At 37.8% G+C, this 20,339-nt stretch overlaps 4 protein-coding genes across 9 annotated transcripts in view; 2 read left to right on the forward strand and 2 right to left on the reverse strand.

The window, feature by feature from the left end:
• Positions 1–3,346, forward strand: part of btbd3a (BTB (POZ) domain containing 3a) — an 8,066-nt gene extending 4,720 nt beyond the window's left edge. The window contains exon 5 of the mRNA XM_084393474.1: positions 1–3,346. This exon is cut by the window's left edge and continues 786 nt beyond it. Coding sequence (XP_084249600.1) covers positions 1–247 — 247 coding nt within the window. The 3' untranslated portion in view covers positions 248–3,346.
• Positions 3,337–14,138, reverse strand: esf1 (ESF1, nucleolar pre-rRNA processing protein, homolog). The gene is made up of 15 exons (XM_084393460.1): positions 14,027–14,138; positions 12,807–12,995; positions 11,783–12,236; positions 11,372–11,631; positions 10,544–10,657; positions 10,344–10,453; positions 9,322–9,474; positions 9,025–9,139; positions 8,786–8,948; positions 8,506–8,664; positions 5,941–6,065; positions 5,758–5,854; positions 5,588–5,676; positions 5,367–5,516; positions 3,337–5,221 (listed from the first exon to the last, which is right to left on the reverse strand). Exons 3-15 carry the CDS (start codon positions 12,198–12,200, stop codon positions 4,916–4,918), a joined length of 2,259 nt encoding a protein of 752 aa, XP_084249586.1. The 5' UTR covers positions 12,201–12,236; positions 12,807–12,995; positions 14,027–14,138; the 3' UTR covers positions 3,337–4,915.
• ndufaf5 (NADH:ubiquinone oxidoreductase complex assembly factor 5) lies at positions 13,599–18,796 on the forward strand. The gene is made up of 11 exons (XM_084393490.1): positions 13,599–14,002; positions 14,089–14,129; positions 14,785–14,848; positions 15,573–15,620; positions 16,180–16,283; positions 16,360–16,399; positions 16,480–16,677; positions 17,073–17,133; positions 17,215–17,298; positions 18,286–18,368; positions 18,482–18,796. Exons 1-11 carry the CDS (start codon positions 13,835–13,837, stop codon positions 18,581–18,583), a joined length of 993 nt encoding a protein of 330 aa, XP_084249616.1. The 5' UTR covers positions 13,599–13,834; the 3' UTR covers positions 18,584–18,796.
• The window catches only part of kif16ba (kinesin family member 16Ba), a 33,844-nt gene continuing 32,091 nt past the window's right edge, over positions 18,587–20,339 (reverse strand). For all 6 annotated transcript variants that reach the window (XM_084393414.1, XM_084393412.1, XM_084393410.1 and 3 more), the window contains one exon: positions 18,587–20,262. In XM_084393414.1, coding sequence (XP_084249540.1) covers positions 20,101–20,262 — 162 coding nt within the window. In that variant the 3' untranslated portion in view covers positions 18,587–20,100. The remainder of the gene's footprint in view (positions 20,263–20,339) is intronic.

Raw genomic sequence — 20,339 nt, forward strand, 5'->3', positions numbered from 1 at the left:
ATACTTCTCCGACGGCTCCAGCAACACCTTCCCCGTGTTCTTCGAGTACCCGGTGCAGATCGAACCCGACACGTTCTACACGGCCAGCGTGGTTCTGGACGGGAACGAGCTGAGCTATTTCGGCCAGGAGGGCATGACGGAGGTCCAGTGCGGGAAGGTGACCTTCCAGTTCCAGTGCTCCTCGGACAGCACCAACGGGACGGGTGTGCAAGGGGGGCAGATACCTGAACTCATATTTTATGCTTGAGAGTGCGTCCCGTTCACAACTGATTAATCAGAAACCAACGTTTTTTCGTTTTTGTTCCGGTAATGAAGTGCTGCTCAGATTTTGCACAAAGGCTGCAAAAAGAATTAGATTCTTGACAATCCTTATAGACTATATATGATAAGCATTAGTGCACCTGAAAATGAAAATTCAGTCATTTACTCACCCTCGTGTCCTTCTAAATGTGTACGACTTTATTTCTTCTGTAGAAGTTCATGCTATTCTTCAGTCAGGTCAGGGCTGTCAGGCTTCAGAAAGAGCAAAAAACAACAACTATAAAACATCTTAAAAGTGGTTCATGTGCGCTATAATCTACACTGTGAAATATACACTGCCGTACAAAAGCTTGGGGTCAGTAAGATTTATTTAGTTTTTTTGACAGAAATTAATATTTCTATTCAGCAGAGATGCATTAAATAGATCAAAAGTGACATTAAATACATTCATAATGTTATAAAAGATTTATACTTTTTAACTTTCTAAGAATCCTGGAAAACAATATTGTGGTTTCCATGAAAATATTAAGCAACACAACTGTTAATAATCAGAAATGTTTCTAGAGCAGCAAATCTTCATATTAGAATGATTTCTGACGGATCATGTGACACTGAAGACTGGAGTAATGATGCTGAAAAATCAGCTTTAATCAGAAATAAATTACATTTTAAAATATGTTCAAATAGAAAACGGTAATTTTTATTGATCAAATAAATGAGCAGAAGAGACTTCTTTCAAAAACATTTTTAAAAATAATTGCTGAACCCAAACATTTGAACAGTAGTGCAAGTTATTATTTGTTGATAAGTTTGTTGGTCAGTTGAGGCCCTCAAGCTCTCAAATCTAGTTTCCAATCTCGCAAATTTGGTGTCAAGACGTGTCTTGCAAAGTTTGGCATTGTTGAAGCCGAAGGCAAGTGGTTATTGCAAGTTTTGCAACTAAATGTGACGCCAAGTTTAAATATGCATATGCAAATGAGATTGGAGGGACTGATTTTCAATTAATAGTGAATTTCCTCACAGAAAGCTATTATACAATTTCAGATCACGTGGGAAATTGTGCATAAGTTAAATAGATGACATGAGCTTGAGCAAATGACCTAATTTTCATTTCTGTGTGACGTATTTTGCTAAGAGCCGAGATTAAGGGGCCGTTTACACGACACCGTTTTCAACTGAAAACAAGAAACTTTATACCGGCTTTGACCGTTCATTTACACGACAGCGGCGTCTTGGGGGCCTGAAAATTCATACTTTTGAAAGTGCAAGTTTTTGAAAATGATACCGTTATCGTCTCCGTGTAAACTACAAAAACATGAATCTGTGAAAACGGTGACATTATGCGCTTCAGTCTAAAGGCGTGTAGTGTTTCTTTACAAAGTGACATCGCCACCTACTGGCCTGGCAGCAGAATACAGCGTTTTTAGTCGTTTTCATGGATCCGAATGTTGTCATCTGTACAAAGAAAAAACCTTTCCGTTTTTAGTACATAGCTGTCGTGTAAACGCACCCTTAAAGTGCAAGTTTAGCATAAAAGGATGTCTTATTTCAGACAGGTAACCATTATTAAAATGACCGTTATTCCTAGTGAAGCGTAAATTGTTGTATTTTTTTGACTTTGGAATGTAACGTTAGTGGTCCGTTTACTGAAACGAAACAGCATTTTTAGTCGTTTTCACGTATCCGTGTGAACGAAGATCGTTTGATAATATTGTCATATGTTCGCGCAAACCACAAAGGAAAAACATTTCCATTTTTTGTACATCGTTGACGTGTATACGTACGTTACCCTTAGATCCACCGATATAGCTGGATAGATCTTTGTCTCAAAGCATTCATGAAAATGACTCCAGTGGCAGCAAGAACAAGTCTGCTAAAAATACATAAATATTAACAGTTTAAACACAAATAACATCTAGATAACGCAAATCCTCATGAAGCGAGTGTTGGTAAAACACTAAAACCCTCTAGACACGAGGTCTCCTTTGGGTTTACGGGTCACATGATTGATTATCTCGTGACTGGCAACGTTTAAGCTGAATTATCATTCCGTTGATGTTTACCGTCTGCTCTGAGTAACTGCAGACATGTTGTGATTCTTGGTGAGAAAGTTGATTTAATAATTTGTGAAGTCACACGCTTGATTTATTCTACAAAATCATATTTGTATCACTTTGTGCGTTGTATCGTAATGAAACTGTATTTTACTGAACTCTAAAATATTTGTATAATTTTTTTACTCGACACGTGAAGCACAATTTGTCCTGAAGCGTTTCGCTAAGAACTTATTTTCTCTACGTAATATTCATGTAATCCTATATTTTATAGCATTTTGGTGCAACACAATATTGTATGTTAGTGGCATGAAGTTAAAAGGGGTTTTACAAAGACTAGGAGAGAGATAAATAGTGGTGCTGGTTAAGACAAAAATCACTATTACTCAAACTTAGGTAGATTTTATTAAAGTATTAAACTTTGGTGCACAACTCGAGGTGTTCTGACACTTTTCCAAACAATTTTTGCCATAAAATGGGAAGAAAAAAAACTCCAACCTGAAACACGAAACTCCCCTCAAGCTCTTTCAGATGACGTACGGTGTCGATGTCAAACTTTAATTGCACTATTTCTCATCAAATAGGTTTTTTTTTTCACACTGTGGCACAATCTAGAATAATTTAATTCTGTTTGGTTTCTCTCTTGAAATGCTCCATTGTGATCCAGACTGGAGTTCCATGTTACTTGGTCAAATCAAACTTAAAATCTGCAATTTGTGCCTTTTCTGGATTGAGTCTAATGGTGTGAACTACTCAAGCCGTTCTTACATGTACACTTTATATTCCTGGACCATGAATCGAGATGTTTTTACATGCACTGGTCACATTCACTGGAATTGTAAGTGTGATAAGAAGTTTTCATTCATTCACTCACTCATTCATTCACAGCTGTATTTAGATATACTGCACATGGGACAAGCCTGTTTCTTCTGTTATGTCGAAAATGAGGTGCCTGTGAAAGTGCCAACAGACTTATTTGAATGTGTGGGCAGCGTTTTGTGTCATTATGAATAAAGCTAACTTTAACTCCAGTTTTTACAGTCTTGTCTTTCAGTAAAAGTGTCACTCTGAAGTATTTTTGGCTTTGTTCAAACGGGCAGCAAAAAAGTAAAAAAAAAATAACATCTCATTACTTTCCATAAAAAGTAACTATTTAACACAATTAGTTACTTTTTAGAGAGTAAGGGCTCGTTCACACAGAACGTGAACGTTTTTGCTTTTGAAAGACGCAGTGGAATTGGGAAAAGCGCAATGTCGTTTTTTAATCTATATTTTCATAAGCTATATGTTAAAGCCCAAATGCCAAGATTTTGATTGTAAGTGGCAAAAAAATGCAATCAAGTTGTGCATGGGTAATTTTCTATGTACTCATACAGATGTCTATAACTCCTAAACGAAATGAGATATTTTCACTAAATGTGACACTTATTTGTGGTCACACACAAAAAAAATGGTGGGACGTGCACTTGTTGGTGCTATAATTGAACAAAACATGAAATTGGCTCTAACTACAGTAACGTTGGTCTGAACTTCAAAATTGACATGTTGTGTCTTTGTCTCAGTTGCTCTCAGTCCATTATGACATTGGTGAACCTTGAAAAACATGGCTGTCATTTTAATTACCAAATGACAAAAAAGATCCAAAGCTGTAACTGCAATGGTTTTGCATATTATAGTTTACGAACGCATTGGCATATCGTTACAAAACTCAGTATGTTTCTTCGGCACCATGCCCTGAAGGTACTCAAAAAGTTTCAGAAAGAAATTGGGTAACACTTTATTTTACAGTGTCCTTGTTACATATGTTACGTGTACTTACCATAGTAATAACAGTAAATTATGCATAATTACATGCAACTAACCCCCAACCAAATCCTAATCCTACCCTAACCCTATAGTGAGTACATGTAGTTGCTTAATATTACTCAGCAATTACACTGTAACAATTACACCTTAAAATAAAGTGTAACCAAAAATTATGAAATTATATTATATAAGCAATTATATCTCATTACAACTCAATGTGTTTATGGGTTGTCAATCTTTTTGCTCAAAATTGTCCCCAAATGTCTTTATTTCCTAATTTTTGCAGTTGGTCTGCTGCTAGCTTCGTTGTTTGCTTCTGTTGTGCTTGGCCCTAATACATATATTTATATCTTTTGCTGTAGTGTGTCAGTAGGAAATATTAGTTTACATTTCCAAACATTCCTTTTGCCATTAATTGTAATAATCTAGTGAGATTTGTGTATGCACAAGGAGTCTGACAACAGCCGGTATGAGCTGATCTCACCATCATCGAGTCCGTCTGTGATTACATGAAGAAACTGAGACCGATTAAATCCAGAAGAACTGCGGCAACATCTCCGAGACACTTGAAGAAACTAAATAAAAAAATAGTGTGTTGTGCAGACTAAAAATTTCAGTAAAAAACCCATGATGTTTGTGAGGTCAAGCATGAAAGTCTGAATAGATGTTTTAATGATTTTGAACTAGGACATGATTTTATAGCAGCACAAACAAAATATGAAGTTTATTATCAAACAGCTTTTCATTTTGTCTTCTACCAGGCAAAGCAAAAAGACATCACTCTCGTTCTCAGTCTACTGCGTCTTTTGCTTCTTGCGCGCTTGAAACTGTTGGGTTTTGTTCTTGATGGATTTGACAAGCAGTGATAAATTGGGGTCCTTGACTTTAGTGGCGGATGAAGTCTCTGCTGTGACCTTCTCCTGTGAGGCTCTGCTCTTCAGCGTCTCCTCCTGTCTCTGGTGCTCCTCCTCTCTGCGCCGCAGTTTCTCCTCTAAGATGCTCTGCGTTGCTTTGGTCTTCTTGTAGGCCGGGTCGGACGGGTCCAGGTTGTAAAGATGGGACGTGAACATGGACTGGAAGCGCGGGTCGTGAACGTCCACCTGGAGAACCATGGCAGAAATAGTTAGAGCAGGCAAGTTTGAATCATTTTACAGAATCAGTTCAGAGAATCGATTCAAAACTCTGATTCAGTGAGTCACACACATGCACACAAAACACTAATCTTTTCTCTCCTGAAACTCTGACCTTGAAGTCGTCGTTCTCCAGTGGCGTGTCGCTCTTCAGGAGCTTCTTCCTCTTCTTCTTGCTCAGGTTCTGGTGCTCTACGATCTTGTCGTAGTTGAAATGTTTGTGCTTGTCGTCTTCATCGTCAGCCATCAGCAGCTCCATCTCGGCCTGGAGATCAAGACACAGTTGGTCATCGTGATACATTACCCAGAAACACACGTTGTGACAGAAACGCGTACCCTCCGTCTCTCCAGCTCTTCCTGTTCCTCTGGTGTCCTCTCCTCATCCTTCTTCCTGCTCTTCTTGTTCTTTTTGTTTTCCAGGGATGCTGCAATAGAATTGACCTCATGGTTTAATCTCCCTCATGTTGAATGTGTTGAAGTGCGAGGGGAATAAAGCGCAGGCTAACCTGTCGCGCCGAGCTCCTCTGAGAAGAAGGGGTCGTTGAGGTCAACATTAGCAGGAAGTTCATCATCGCTGATCGCAGGCTCCGCCTCCAGCGCGTCCTGCACCAGAGAGACGGTGTGTGAGTGAGTCAGAAGCACAGAAATGAAGGGCAAACGGAGTGATTATTCCTCAGTGACACGTTTACCTTCTTTCCTTTCCTCTTCTCTTTCTTTTTCTCCTTTTTCTTCTGCAGATATTCCTCCCACGGAGACAGTATATCTTTGCCCAACATTTTCTTCTTCACAAGCTTCTCGGTTGTTTCTTTCAGTCCTGAAAACAATCAAATAACATAAACATTAACATACAGTATGTATAAAATATATATATTATATTTATATATATTTATTTTTTGATAGTTTATATTTACTTATATATATAAATATATATATATAAAATAAAAAATATTAAACTTTTTTAAATTGTTATTAAAAATATTATTTTTATATATATGTATATATTATTTTGATCATTTTATAATTTGTTTACACATTTATGTACTACTATTTACTAAAAATATATATTATATTAATAATATAATAATAAACAATTATAATATATATAATGAATACTATAATATAAATATATATATACATATTCTATAATTATATATATAATTATATATTTATTTTGTTTGTAATAGTTTATATTTACATACATATATATATATTATATATACAATTAAAAACAAAAATGTCTAGTCATAAAGCATTTTTAAATATGTATATATTATGTTCATTTTACATTATATATTTTATTCACAAATTCATATTTATTATATTTACTTAAAATATATATTATATTACTAATAATATAATTATAAACAATTATATATATATATATATATATATATATATATATATATATATATATATACACTGCTCAAAAAAATTAAGGGAACACTTAAACAACACAATGTAACTCCAAGTCAATCGCACTTCTGTGAAATTAAACTGTCCACTTAGGAAGCAACACTGATTGACAATCAATTTCACATGCTGTTGTGCAAATGGAATAGACGACCGGTGGAAATTATAGGCAATTAGCAAGACACCCCCAATAAAGGAGTGGTTCTGCAGGTGGTGACCACAGACCACTTCTCAGTTCCTATGCTTCCTGGCTGATGTTTTGGTCACTTTTGAATGCTGGCGGTGCTTTCACTCTAGTGGTAGCATGAGACGAAGTCTACAACCCACACAAGTGGCTCAGGTAGTGCAGCTCATCCAGAATGGCACATCAATGCGAGCTGTGGCAAGAAGGTTTACTGTGTCTGTCAGCGTAGTGTCCAGAGCATGGAGGCGCTACCAGGAGACAGGCCAGTACATCAGGAGACGTGGAGGAGGCCGTAGGAGGGCAACAACCCAGCAGCAGGACCGCTACCTCCGCCTTTTTGCAAGGAGGAGCAGGAGGAGCACTGCCAGAGCCCTGCAAAATGACCTCCAGTAGGCCACAAATGTGCATGTGTCTGCTCAAACGGTCAGAAACAGACTCCATGAGGGTGGTATGAGGGCCCGACGTCCACAGGTGGGGGTTGTGCTTACAGCCCAACACCGTGCAGGACGTTTGGCATTTGCCAGAGAACACCAAGATTGGCAAATTCGCCACTGGCGCCCTGTGCTCTTCACAGATGAAAGCAGGCAGCAGAACGCTGTCCATGGCGTCTCCAGACTCTGTCACGTCTGTCACATGTGCTCAGTGTGAACCTGCTTTCATCTGTGAAGAGCACAGGGTGCCAGTGGCGAATTTGCCAATCTTGGTGTTCTCTGGCAAATGCCAAACGTCCTGCACGGTGTTGGGCTGTAAGCACAACCCCCACCTGTGGACGTCGGGCCCTCATACCACCCTCATGGAGTCTGTTTCTGACCGTTTGAGCAGACACATGCACATTTGTGGCCTGCTAGAGGTCATTTTGCAGGGCTCTGGCAGTGTTCCTCCTGCTCCTCCTTGCAAAAAGGCGGAGGTAGCTGTCCTGCTGCTGGGTTGTTGCCCTCCTACGGCCTCCTCCACGTCTCCTGATGTACTGGCCTGTCTCCTGGTAGCGCCTCCATGCTCTGGACACTACGCTGACAGACACAGTAAACCTTCTTGCCACAGCTCGCATTGATGTGCCATTCTGGATGAGCTGCACTACCTGAGCCACTTGTGTGGGTTGTAGACTCCATCTCATGCTACCACTAGAGTGAAAGCACCGCCAGCATTCAAAAGTGACCAAAACATCAGCCAGAAAGCATAGGAACTGAGAAGTGGTCTGTGGTCACCACCTGCAGAACCACTCCTCTATTGGGGGTGTCTTGCTAATTGCCTATAATTTCCACCGGTCGTCTATTCCATTTGCACAACAGCATGTGAAATTGATTGTCAATCAGTGTTGCTTCCTAAGTGGACAGTTTGATTTCACAGAAGTGTGATTGACTTGGAGTTACATTGTGTTGTTTAAGTGTTCCCTTCATTTTTTTGAGCAGTGTATATATAAATAATAAAACAATATTACATAGAGAATCGTTTTCTGCAATCATTAAAACATCATTATTTGATATATTTGTTGCATTTTATTAAATGAAAAATATTTATTATAATATTAATAATATAATATTAATAGGTGTAAAATAATGTAAAATATGTTCTTTTAAAAATAAAGTAATATTAAAAAATAATGTAAAACATAACACTTAATCAACTTTTTAGGTGAGGAGGAGGAGAGTATCTCTGATACCTGGTACCCATGTGATCTCCATGTCCATGGCGTCATCGTTCCCCTTGTCTTTGTCCTGAATGCTCTTCAGTAGATCTCTGTATTTGGCGATCTGCTCTGCGCTCTTCTTCCCCTTACTGCCCTTCTTCTCCTCGGGAAGAGGCTGAGCCGGCTCCTCAGCTGAACATTCAACACAACAAAACATTTCAAACACAGCCAGACTTACAAGTTCACCAGCACAAGGAGATGTTTGACAGGATGCTCTTTTCCATATGATAGATGAGATTTAGTCATCACTAGCCTTCCGTCTGTTTCTCTTCCTCCTCCTCCTCCTCCTCCTCTTCTTCCTCACTGGAGGAGGCCAGGTAAGCCTTAAAGTCCATGTCCAACAGCTCGTCCTTATTGAACTTCCGGCAGAGAGCAGTGACCCGGTCGTGATCCGTTTCATCCCACGTCAGCTCAACCTGATGACGGACAGCAGACGTTACTGTACAGCGAGTTCAGGCGCTCAGATCTTGTGTAGTGTTCAGTGTGACAGACCTTGGCTGTGGTGGTGGCCGCCGATGTGAAGAGTTTGGGCTTGTAGGAACCATAATCCACATCGGTCGCTCTGTCCTTCGGCTCATCGTCAAACGTCACGTCGTCAGGGATGAACCTGGAAAATGCCCGCAGACACCAACATCAACCAATGACAACTGACGAATAAACCTCTCAGAGATAACGAAGTGCTAAGTTCTTAGAAATGTAATCAGATTTCAATTCTTGATGGTTTCAATTTTAAACACCATTTTCAGCCGAGGTTTTGACTGAATGTCTCCGGGGACGTGAGGGACTCACCGCAGGTCGATCATCGAGCAGCTGCTCTCGTACTCGAGGCCGTCACACTCCTCGTAGATCTTCACCGCCGTTTCGACGGACTCGCACTCCACCACTGCATAGTAATACCTCAGACGCTTGAACTGATAGTCGCGCACTTTCTCCCGGCAGATCCTGAAAACACATGGAAGACCTTCATCATGAAACACTGGGCTGAAATAAATGAGGGTTCCTCTGATCGGAAAATAATAATACTGTCCTTTAAAACCATAAAACCAAAAATAGAAGACATGAAAAATGATCAAAAGGGTGAAATATACAGTTATATACTGCCATTCAAAAGTTAGGGTGTGTTTTTAAACAACTCTCTTATACTCAACAAGGTTGCATATATTTGATCAAAAATACAGTAAAAACTTTAATATTGTGAAATATTAATACAATTTAAAATAACATGTTTTCCATGTAAAATGTAGTTTATTCCTGTGATCAAAGCTGTATTTTCAGCATCATTACTCTTCAGTCTTCAGTGTCACATGATCCAGATATGATCTAATATGATGAATTGATGCTCAAGAAAAATGTGTTATTATCTATGTTGAAAACATTATTTTAGAGGAAACCGTGATACATTTTTGTCAGGATTCTTTGATGAATAGAATGATTTGAAATAGAAATATTTCGCAACATTATGGTTTTAAAGCATCGTTGCTGAATAAATGTATTCATTTCAATGAAAAATAAATGACTGACCCAAACTTCTTGCACGGCAGTACAGCTAAAATCATTTGATCACTTTTTTTAATCTATCAGACTACTCTGATAACCATAAAAACACACACACAGCACTGAGTGGAAAAGTCACATTTTAATCAGACTGAAATATTTTTATAGTCCGGTTTTTAGTATAGACTGAATTAGAAGTACGTTTTAAACCAGAGTCGGCCATCTAGGACGCATTTTTTGTGACTAAGTTTGTTTGCAATGCATTCTGGTATTGCCTTCTGTACTGTAAACCCGCTGAAAGGTGATGAAAGCGGTACCTTTGCTCCTCTGTGTCTGCGTCGGGGTCGTCCGGGAGGCTGGTGAGCTCCAGCGGACCCTGGGTCTGCTCTGCACTCATCCTCTCCTTCCCAAACTCAGACGGGTAGATCTGACAAATGCAGGACAAGCATTCAGACTCGAACGGAAAAGATAAAGGGATTGTGGGAGGAGCCAGAGCAGGAAGAGAAGGGACAGTTACCGTTACAGACAGCACTACGCCTTCTTTGGGCTTGAACGAGTTGAAGAGAGCCAGCAGATCTTTAGCTTTCAGTCTGTCCCAGTCAATGTTACAAACTGCCAACCGCCGTGTAGTCTACACACAGAAAACAACACACCAAAACACACACGATACATATATTTTTAAAGTCATTCTTTTAATTGCATTATTCAAAAAATTTTATTATCAATTTTAATATAATATAATGTTAAATATATTATATATAACACAAAAAATATTAAATATAATTTTCATTTAATAAATAAACTTAAGTCAGTAAGATTCTTCTTTAACCTAAATAATTCTTTCAATTGCATTATGCTAAAAGGAAAAAAATGTGTTATATTTTATTATTTTTTATTTTCAATTTTAAAATAATATAAATGTTAAATATATTATATATAAAATATCATTTTCATTTAATAAATATACTAACGTTCAAAAGTATATACTAAATTGATCAAAAGTGACAGTAAAGACTGAAAAGACATTTATAATGTTACTAAAGATTTTCTATTTGACAGAAATTAAGCAGCACAACTGTTTCCAACATTGATAATAATCATAAATGTTTCTTGAGCATCAGATCATCATATTAGAGTGATTTCTGAAGGATCATGTGACACTGAAGACTGGAGTAATGATGCTGAAAATTCAGCTTTAATTACAAGAATAAATTCAATTTGACTAAATATTCACGTAGAAAACTGTTATTTAATAATATTTCACAATATTACCGTTTTTACTGTATTTTTGATCAAATAAATGCAGCCCTGGTGAGCAGAATAAAGTGTTTGGATGAAATCTCACATTGTCACCGCGTGGAGCATCTTTACACATCTCTCCCCAGTCATGCTCAATCTCCTCTTCCTCCAACTCATCATCATCATCATCCTCATCTTCATCAGAGCTGGTCTCGATGTTACCCTTCCCTCTGGCCAGATCAGGTCCTTTCTCGTCTTCTTCATCTGACTCGCTCTCATCATCCTCATCCTCCTCCTCATCCTCATCTTCACCTTCAGAAGAACCATCTTCTTCATCCTCTTCAACACCAGATTTCTCATCTTCATCTGATAAAACCAATAAAAATGGTCTCAATCCATTAATAACATAAACGAACACCCCTCAAGAATATACAAACATACTTATCAAAATAACATTAAGATGATTGATCCAAAACTATATGCAAAACAAAACAGTTACATAATAAATCAGCAGTACCTTCTTCAAACACTCTCACTCCCTTTATCAGCGGCTCTTTCTTTTTCTTCGCTCTTTCTGACTTCAGAACCTTCTCGGCTTCTTCCTCCTCCTCAGATTCATCACTCTCATCCTCATCCTCAACCTGAGCTTCCTCTTCAGCTTTCTTTTCCTTCTCTGTGTTTTCTGTGTTCTCGTCCTCCTCTTCGGAGTCAGAGAGCTTGTAGAAGCGCTTGAGGTCCTCGGTGGTCGTGTGGTTGACGGGCCGGCCCCGCTTATCCACCGTGTACTTCAGCTTGAAGCGCTGGTCGTGGAACATGGACTGGAAACGCTCGTCGATCTTGACCTTGCGCTCTCTGTTGGGCATCTCCCAGAAGCGAGGGTCCTTTTTAACCTTGGAGAAGCGGTCGTCGCCGCTTGCAGTGTTTTTGGAAGTCATGGTGATTATTTGGAAGAACCGAGTGGAAGTGTTAACCTGTGGAAAACACAAAAGAGGTTCACTTCTGGTTCAGGAGAAACCAGTTGCCTAGAGTTATATGAATTAGCCTACCTGTCAATGTAAATCCATTTAAAGAAATGTCACAAAATATTTCTTACGCAGACAGCCCAAAATAATGTGGTTCTTGAGTGTTTCGTTATAGTGAAATAAACTAAATCAACTACTGATTTTAACAAGTGATGTTACAGCAAAACAAACCGACAAATAAGGAAAAATAAGGTAGAGATGGGCTAGTTATCACAATGTTTAACTGCAGTAGTACTTATTAGTGTAGATTTATTTTTTATTTTCAATAACAGAGCATTGTATTTTATAATGTATACTTGTCAATAGGCTATATGCATGCTCTTTTTTTGTATTGTATTTATTTGTTTACAGTGTGTAGGTGATTTACAGAGCAAACATTTTGTTCCATTGTATATGACTGTAACGACAAACTACAACATTGAGCATGCCGTTAATTTACAGCACATGACACGAAACAAGAATTCAGCACAAAACGGACTCCACAACATATAAAACTGTTATTTAAAGGCCAATACTGACCTACTGGTTTTTCGTGCGATGTTGCGCAGCTCCACACGTGTTTTGTTTCCCGTGATGCTTCACTGCTTCACCACTTCCGTGACCTCTTTGAAACCCCGCCTTCTTTTTCCTACGGCGCGTCGAAAAGTTCAAAACACTGCAAACGCGAGCGTCTGTTTTCTTGTCTTTGATATGCGACTGTCTGGGAAGCTGAGGAAGGGTTATTGTACTTCATTTAAACAGTTAAAAATAATAATAAACAAATAATACAAAATACTTAAACATTTATTTCAGCTAGTTTCCAAAGCAATATTTCTCGTTTTCATTTAGTTTTCAATAAATTAGTTTTCAACTAAAATAAATAAATAAAATATGACTGAAATAAAAAATATATATAATAACTTTATTGACATATTTAGGAAAAAACTAACAACGAAATCACAAAAACTTTAAACAAAATTGAAATACAAACCGAAACCGAAAATTTATTCAAAATATTAATAAAACTACAATAGATAAGCTACTAAAATAACACTGATTTGTCTAATCGAGCTTGAAGCTGGAAATATATAAATAAACGTACAAATAAGAAAATCTTCGGTCAGTTCCATTATTCATCATCACTTTTAAATCACAAAATATGAACACGACTCTTAAATATCATTAATATTACTATTAGCAATATTGGTATTATAACCAATAAAAAAAATAGTTTGAAATAAAGTCACACTTTTTATGTTTGTAAATTGTTCTGTATATGTAGACGTTTTCCCTTTGCTTTTCATTGTAGAATAGAATAGAATAGAATAGAATAGAATAGAATAGAATAGAATAGAATAGAATAGAAATTTTTGGTTGAACATAATCGCTTTAAACTGACTCCGGTCCATGTTCCAGTCCGGTATGATGGTCTGATCCATTCCACATTTTACCTCATATCTCCCTGTTATGTGACGCAAAGCTGAGCTCTGTTTTTAGAGGCACACAGATGAAATGTGTTTGAAAGTGTTATGAAATGTATCTGTTGAAATGAGAATGAATTAGGAAGCATGAATATGAGTGTGAAAAGCCTCCGCTGTGTGTGGAGAGGATGGAGGTGTTTGTCCTCCAGTCATGGAGGCGCGATGAACGTGTTTGACAGGAACATGAAGCGCAAGCAGAAAGAATGGGCATCATCTTTACTGGACAGCGGCAAATACGATTACCTTCGAGACGAGGTGAGAGAGATGCATTTCTGATACCTGTTTCTACGAGAAGTCAAACCGTGTGTGTGAACTTCAGCTTTCATGGATTGTGTTTGCAGGTGGCGAGCAGAGTGGCAGACAGAGTTTATGACGTCTCAAGGTCACTGTCCACAATATTAAACGCATGTTAAAGGGATAGTTCACCCAAATTTTTTAATTCTGTCATCATTTACTCACCCTCATGTTGTTCCAAACCTGCATGAAGTTCCTTCCTCTGCTGAACACAGAAGAAGATATTTTGAAGAATTGTGGTAACCAAACAGTTGATGGGCATCATTGACTGTAGTATCTTTTTTCGATACTATGGAAGTCAACGTGTTCTAATAGTTCAGCCAAAAATAAAAAAAATCTGACATTTTTAATGTAATGTCGTTCCAGACCCGTTTGACTTTATTCTGTTTTGTGGGATAGAAAAGGAGATGTTGAGCAGAATGTCCGATCGGCTGTTTACCGCACAATAGCAGTGAATGGGGACTGGGGCTGTTGACCTCCAAAAAAAGCACCATGAAAGTGCTCCATATGATTTTTGTGCTATATTTCTAGTCTGATGAAGTCATACGATAGCTCTGGGTAACGAACAGACACATTTATTTATTTATTTTTGCATTTTGGGAGCTCAAGAAATCCAGTCCCCATCCACTTTCATTGTCGAATTGTGTGTTAACCAGAACAAATGTAGTCATGTGGGTTTTGAATAACATGAGGGTGAGAAAATAACAAAATGTAAGTTTTTGATCCCCTAAATGTCATCGCAGGACTTTCCCTCTGGCTTTGGATGTAGGATGTGGGAAGAGTCACATCGCAGAGCATTTGAGTAAGGTAGAACTGTTCCTAATGTTACAGTGAATGGCATTGTTAAAGAAAAATTAAGATTTGTCACAATTTACTTAACTTCATGTTGTTGTTTTTTTATACATATGATAATTTGACGAATGTTCACATTACTCTTTTCATACAAAGTTCTGTCATGAAACTCTACATGGCGCAGGCTAATAGGTCCTCAACTCAACCTGCTTGCAATCACATCATTCTCTATAGGGCACAGCTGATTGGTTCCTGCTGTATCAGTAACCAATGAGCTCGCTGCTTAACATTCAAATACCTGGTCAGCATTTGCTGTAGCAGTTTGCAGCGTGCTTTCAGAAACCCTCCACCTTCCCCAGCTCCACCTGTATAGATTTGCTATGGGTAATTCATGTATGCTAATATTGTACAGCAGCAGCATAACAGAGCTATTTCGCCAAGACCAAATATATCAACATAATCATGTCCATTACCATCCCAAACTCTCAGAGAGTTGTCATGACAGAAATATAATGAAAGTGAATGGAAACTAGGGCTGTCGAGGACACTAGAAGCTTGACATTCCCTCATCACTATGTATTTTTATTGCATGGAAAAGAGCAGCGTGAACATTCTTTACGACATCTCCTTTTGGGTTCTTAAAAAGAAAGTCATACAGGTTTGGAACGACATGAAGGCAAGTAAATTATTCCTTTCTGTGTTTCCATCTAATTGTGACAGTGATTCTCTCTCTTCTCAGGAGGTTGTTGAACGTCTCTTCTTAACAGACGTCTCAGACTCTTCCCTGGTAAGAGATTGCACACGTCTTTATTTCATTGATATGCAGTTGGAACTTATTGTGTAACCCATGATTCTACCGTTAAAACCTTTCGGGTCAGTAAGATTAAAAAAAAAAGAAAGAAATTAATACATGTATTCGGCAAGGACACATTAAATTGATCAAAAGTGACAGTAAAGACATTTATAATGTTACAAACTATTTAAATCTCAAATAAACGCTGTTCTTTTGGACTTTCTATTTCATCAAAGAATCTCGAAAAAATCAGTTTCTACAAAAATTTTAATCAGCACAACTGTTTTTAACCTTGATAATAATCAGAAATGTTTCCTGAGCTGAAAATTATAATATTAGAATGATTTCTGAAGGATCATGTGACACTGAAGAGTGAAGACTGAAAATTCTACTTTGATCAGAGGAATAAATAAATTAAAATATTCTAATATTTCACAATATTACTGTATTTTTGATCAAATAAATGCTGCCTTAGTGAGCAGAAGAGCCTTCTTTCAAAAACCTTTCAACACTTACATTTACTTGAACCTTCTTTCTCCTCCTCGTTTTTCAGAGGAACAGGAGGGAATGTGAGATTCCTACTCACTGTGTTGTGGCAGATGAGGAGTTCCTGCCCTTTAAAGAAAACACTTTTGACCTAGTGCTCAGCAGCCTGAGGTACTGTACCACCCCAGTGCATGATGGGTAATGTAAAGATGAACTCTCATTTATAAACCCGTATTCGTCTCCTCAGTCTGCACTGGATCAACGACCTTCCCGGAGCTTTGAGACAGGTATGAGGATCTAGGCAAGTGTGCGTTCCCGTGGTGCGCAAGTGCTAAATGAACCGAAATTCCCTCTTTTTGTCGTTCAGATCCACCATGTGTTGAAGCCAGATGGCGTGTTCATTGGAGCGATGGTCGGCGGTGAGACGCTCTACGAGCTGCGATGTTCTCTGCAGTTAGCCGAGCTGGAGAGGGAGGGCGGGTTTGCGCCCCATATCTCGCCCTACACAGCCGTCACTGACCTGGGCAACCTGCTGGGACAGGCCCGATTCAACATGCTCACTGTGGTACGAGTACTCAAATACATCTCAAGTCAAAGATTCAGCTTCAGCCAAAATTGAGGTCCGACATCTTCACCCTTTCACCCTAAAAATGTGTTAAAGCTTTTGTAAGCATATTGTGTAGTCGTTTCAAGCTAGTAGCTAGTTTCCCTTTTTTGCCAAATAACTTTGTCAGAATCAAGTTTAGTGTTTTATTCTTCCCTCATATTTAAAAATCAGAAAGATTATCCTCATGTTTTGATGGTTTAATCAAATTGTACGGTCATTAAAAATAACTATTTTTGGCCACTACTGTACATAATCCACATTGAAGTCACTGTTTATATATTGCATTTTAAGGGGTCTGTTTGACTTGAATTATGAGTGATTATATTGAGGCTCATTATTGTGTTGTAATCCAGGACTTTGATGAGGTTCAGGTCCATTACCCTGGTATGCTGGAGGTCATGAGTGATTTACAAGGTAAACTCTGCATCTTATACATTTGGTGATTTTATGTTAAATTGAAGGAGAATGTGTTTATGGTTTATTCATCCGCTTCAGGTATGGGTGAGAGCAACTGTGCGTGGAACAGGAAGTCACTCCTGCAAAGAGACACTATACTGGCGGCTGCTGCCATTTATAAAGGTGAGACCGCAAACCGCGAACTGCACAGGATTCACTCAAATGTAACTATAGCTATGTTTCCATCCACCTATTTTTATGCAAGTTTTGGGATATCGCGTAAAAACGCTGGACGGAAAGTTTGGGAAAGGCAAGATGTTGCATAAATTGTAAGAACGCGCATAAAAAAACATGTGCACTCAATTGAGGCGGTCTCTTTATTACAGATATTTTCCACGGAAGTGACGATTTTGTTCTCTTGAACACATGGGATGCAAACTGTGATTTATTCGCACATGTTTTATACGATACTCCAATCCTGCGCACAAGTTAAATTTACATCTTTGGATGGAAACGTAACTAATATTATGTAATATTACGAATATTATTTATTGTAAATTAACATTGTAATGACAATTTAAATTTCCAAAGTATTTATTTTATTATATATTTATTATGTTAACACTTATAATTCTACATAGAATAGAGGTTTTCAACCAGGAGGCAGAAAGATTTATGAATTAAAATAAGATAAAAACAATGTTGTAAGACGTAATCATGTAATTCTAATGATTTTGGACAACCTATGAGGACATTTTTCAAAAGTGTGATTTATAGACCTGGAAAAGTTTAAGTAATTTTAAGTAATTTATAATGAATATACATTTAGTCAAGCCATAACATTTTATCGGGTAGAAAATTTATATTTAATCAAGAAGTAATGAAGATTCATAGGTAATAAAAAGTGTAAACTATGAAGAACATTCAGTTATTGGAATTACAGAATTTAAATTATTTATAATAATTAGGTTATTTAGTTATTATATTGCCACTCCTAGTTACTGAGAAAAAAAAGAAAGGAAATTATTAGCAGTTTTGTCATTATAGCAGAAGTATCTTGGACCTTCAAATATTGTCTTTGCCAACGGATTCAATAAGGTTTGAACGCTAAATTATTTTCTTTACCTAAATGACATTGACGACCCTAGATATTGTGTAATTTCTTTTTAGAGATGTACGGCAGCGAAGACGGCTCAGTTCCAGCCACGTTTCAGATCCTCTACATGATTGGCTGGAAGCCTCATGATTCTCAGGTCTGTTGCATTTTCATTGGTCAGAATGGAACGAACCACAAGCCAATCACATTCCTCCAAAAAGTGGAACTGTAGTCAGATTCTGATTTTGCCATCTTGTGATGAATTCACAGGCGAAACCAGCAAAACGGGGTTCGGCGAATGTCTCGTTCGCGGATTTATCAAAAATAGACAAACTTCAGACCGACCACCAGAAAACCAACGACAAGTCCTAGGAGTCGAGTTTCATCCCTCAAATCAACGTACGTGCTTTGAAGGATCTGCTTTACTTACATGAACATGATTACACTGAAATGTTGCATCAACAAACTGTAGTTTTGCAAAAGCTTGTTTGACAAAATGTACTCCAACATAAATAAACCATGAATTTAAACAGTTTGCCTCACTCTCTAAAACTGAGTTACCAAATCATGTTACTCACAAGTGATTACATTCAGTTTCAGAAATAAAAAAGCAAATGAAAATATTGTTTTAAAAATGTATACATCTTACACTCAGCATACTTTTAAAGTGTTCTACAGTCCAGCTAGCTCAAGAAACTCCTAAGGGCTAATATAGCAGTACTATCCCTTTCCTTCAAACATCATGAGATCAAGCTCCTCTGTACAGATCAAGTGTACAATACATTTACATATGGCTTTATAGTGCTGAACATTAATCTCCAAATTCAAATTGCAGCATATTCTACATTAAAAGCCCTTTAACTGCGTCCAGGGCAGTGAGCAGGACAATCATTTCCATTTCGGTTTCTGGAAGACATTGGCTCACGGTACATGTGGCATTTTGTGAGCTTTGACCTCTTAGTGGTTATTAAAAAACATATCTGCTAAATGTTAGCATGAGTACAATGGATGATAATGAGTATGTATGGATTGGAGCCAATCAGAGGCCTCCGTTCTCATTAATGGCAGTTACAACAAAGCAAAGCAGTGGTGATTCATTATATGCAGCAACTCAAACATGAACTAGGTTTCAAGTGAATCACGAGCCCAAGTAGCAGCTACAGGACGTCCTGTTTGTCCACAGAAAAAGGCTTCATGGTCCTCGATGTAAACACAAGATGTTTGAAGCAGGTTATGGTGAACCATCAGTTGTCATATTAACATATTTCATTTTCTTTGATGCATTTTAAAGCTCAATTACAGCCAGCAAGGCACTAACAAAACTATTTACATCTACTTTGGATCCTTTTTTCAATCTTTTCTCAGTCCTCCTTCACCTGATTTCCAACTTTCCTGAGTGTGTTCATGAGAATACGAGTGTATCCAGGTCATATTTCACCTCAAAAAAAAAAAAAAAAAGCTGCTTTTTTATTATTAGGCTTGTTTTCATTATGATATTATTTACATGACAATATGAAGAATTTTTTTATATATTATTTAAAGTGATTGTAAAGTATGGTAGCATTGGTTGTATTTTTTATAATAAAAAATATTTTAGTAATTTTTAACGTGAATACAGTAAACAAATTCTGAATCACCCCAGAATAACAAACTACAACCCTCAAAAGTAAAAACTCAATGTAATTTGCAGGTAAAACGTGCTTAATTGTCATGCAAATAATGTCACAATGAATTTTTTTTAAATGGAGAATATAATTTCCTATTTTTTTCCCTTTGATTTTAGGGTAAAATGCCTTTCTCGGTTTGTATTTATGTGTGTGTGTCAGAGAGCTGCATAAAGTGCATGTAAATGAGTGTTTATGTGTTTTATTGGTGTGTGTGTGTGTGTGTCAGCCCGTCCCGTGACTGCTGTAGTCGAACACTCCCTTCTTAAAGAAAGGAGAGATGTCGCACACGGCGTGTTTGGAGAGTTGTAATCCACACTCGTCCGTTCTCAGAGGAGAAGAGGAGGATGATGTCATCATCACATGGAAGAAGTTCCGCAGGTATTGCTGGGAAAACACAATGGCATCTTAGATTAGAAAAACACCTTCTCACTCAAAGGTTGGATGACAGTCAACACATCTGA

This window comes from Rutilus rutilus (assembly GCF_951802725.1).
Source record: "Rutilus rutilus genome assembly, chromosome: 2".
NCBI lineage: Eukaryota > Metazoa > Chordata > Actinopteri > Cypriniformes > Leuciscidae > Rutilus > Rutilus rutilus.

Excerpts from the sequence above, each read along its gene's own strand:
- esf1 (XM_084393460.1), bottom strand. The coding sequence starts at position 12,200 with ATGACTTCCAAAAACACTGCAAGCGGCGACGACCGCTTCTCCAAGGTT. Across the intron at positions 11,632-11,782 it reads AGTGAGAGTGTTTGAAGAAG|ATGAAGATGAGAAATCTGGT; the intron begins GTACTGCTGATT and ends TGGTTTTATCAG. Across the intron at positions 5,677-5,757 it reads AGAGGAGCTCGGCGCGACAG|CATCCCTGGAAAACAAAAAG; the intron begins GTTAGCCTGCGC and ends ATTCTATTGCAG.
- ndufaf5 (XM_084393490.1), top strand. The coding sequence starts at position 13,835 with ATGAATATGAGTGTGAAAAGCCTCCGCTGTGTGTGGAGAGGATGGAGG. Across the intron at positions 14,130-14,784 it reads AGAGTTTATGACGTCTCAAG|GACTTTCCCTCTGGCTTTGG; the intron begins GTCACTGTCCAC and ends ATGTCATCGCAG. Across the intron at positions 16,678-17,072 it reads GATTCAACATGCTCACTGTG|GACTTTGATGAGGTTCAGGT; the intron begins GTACGAGTACTC and ends GTTGTAATCCAG.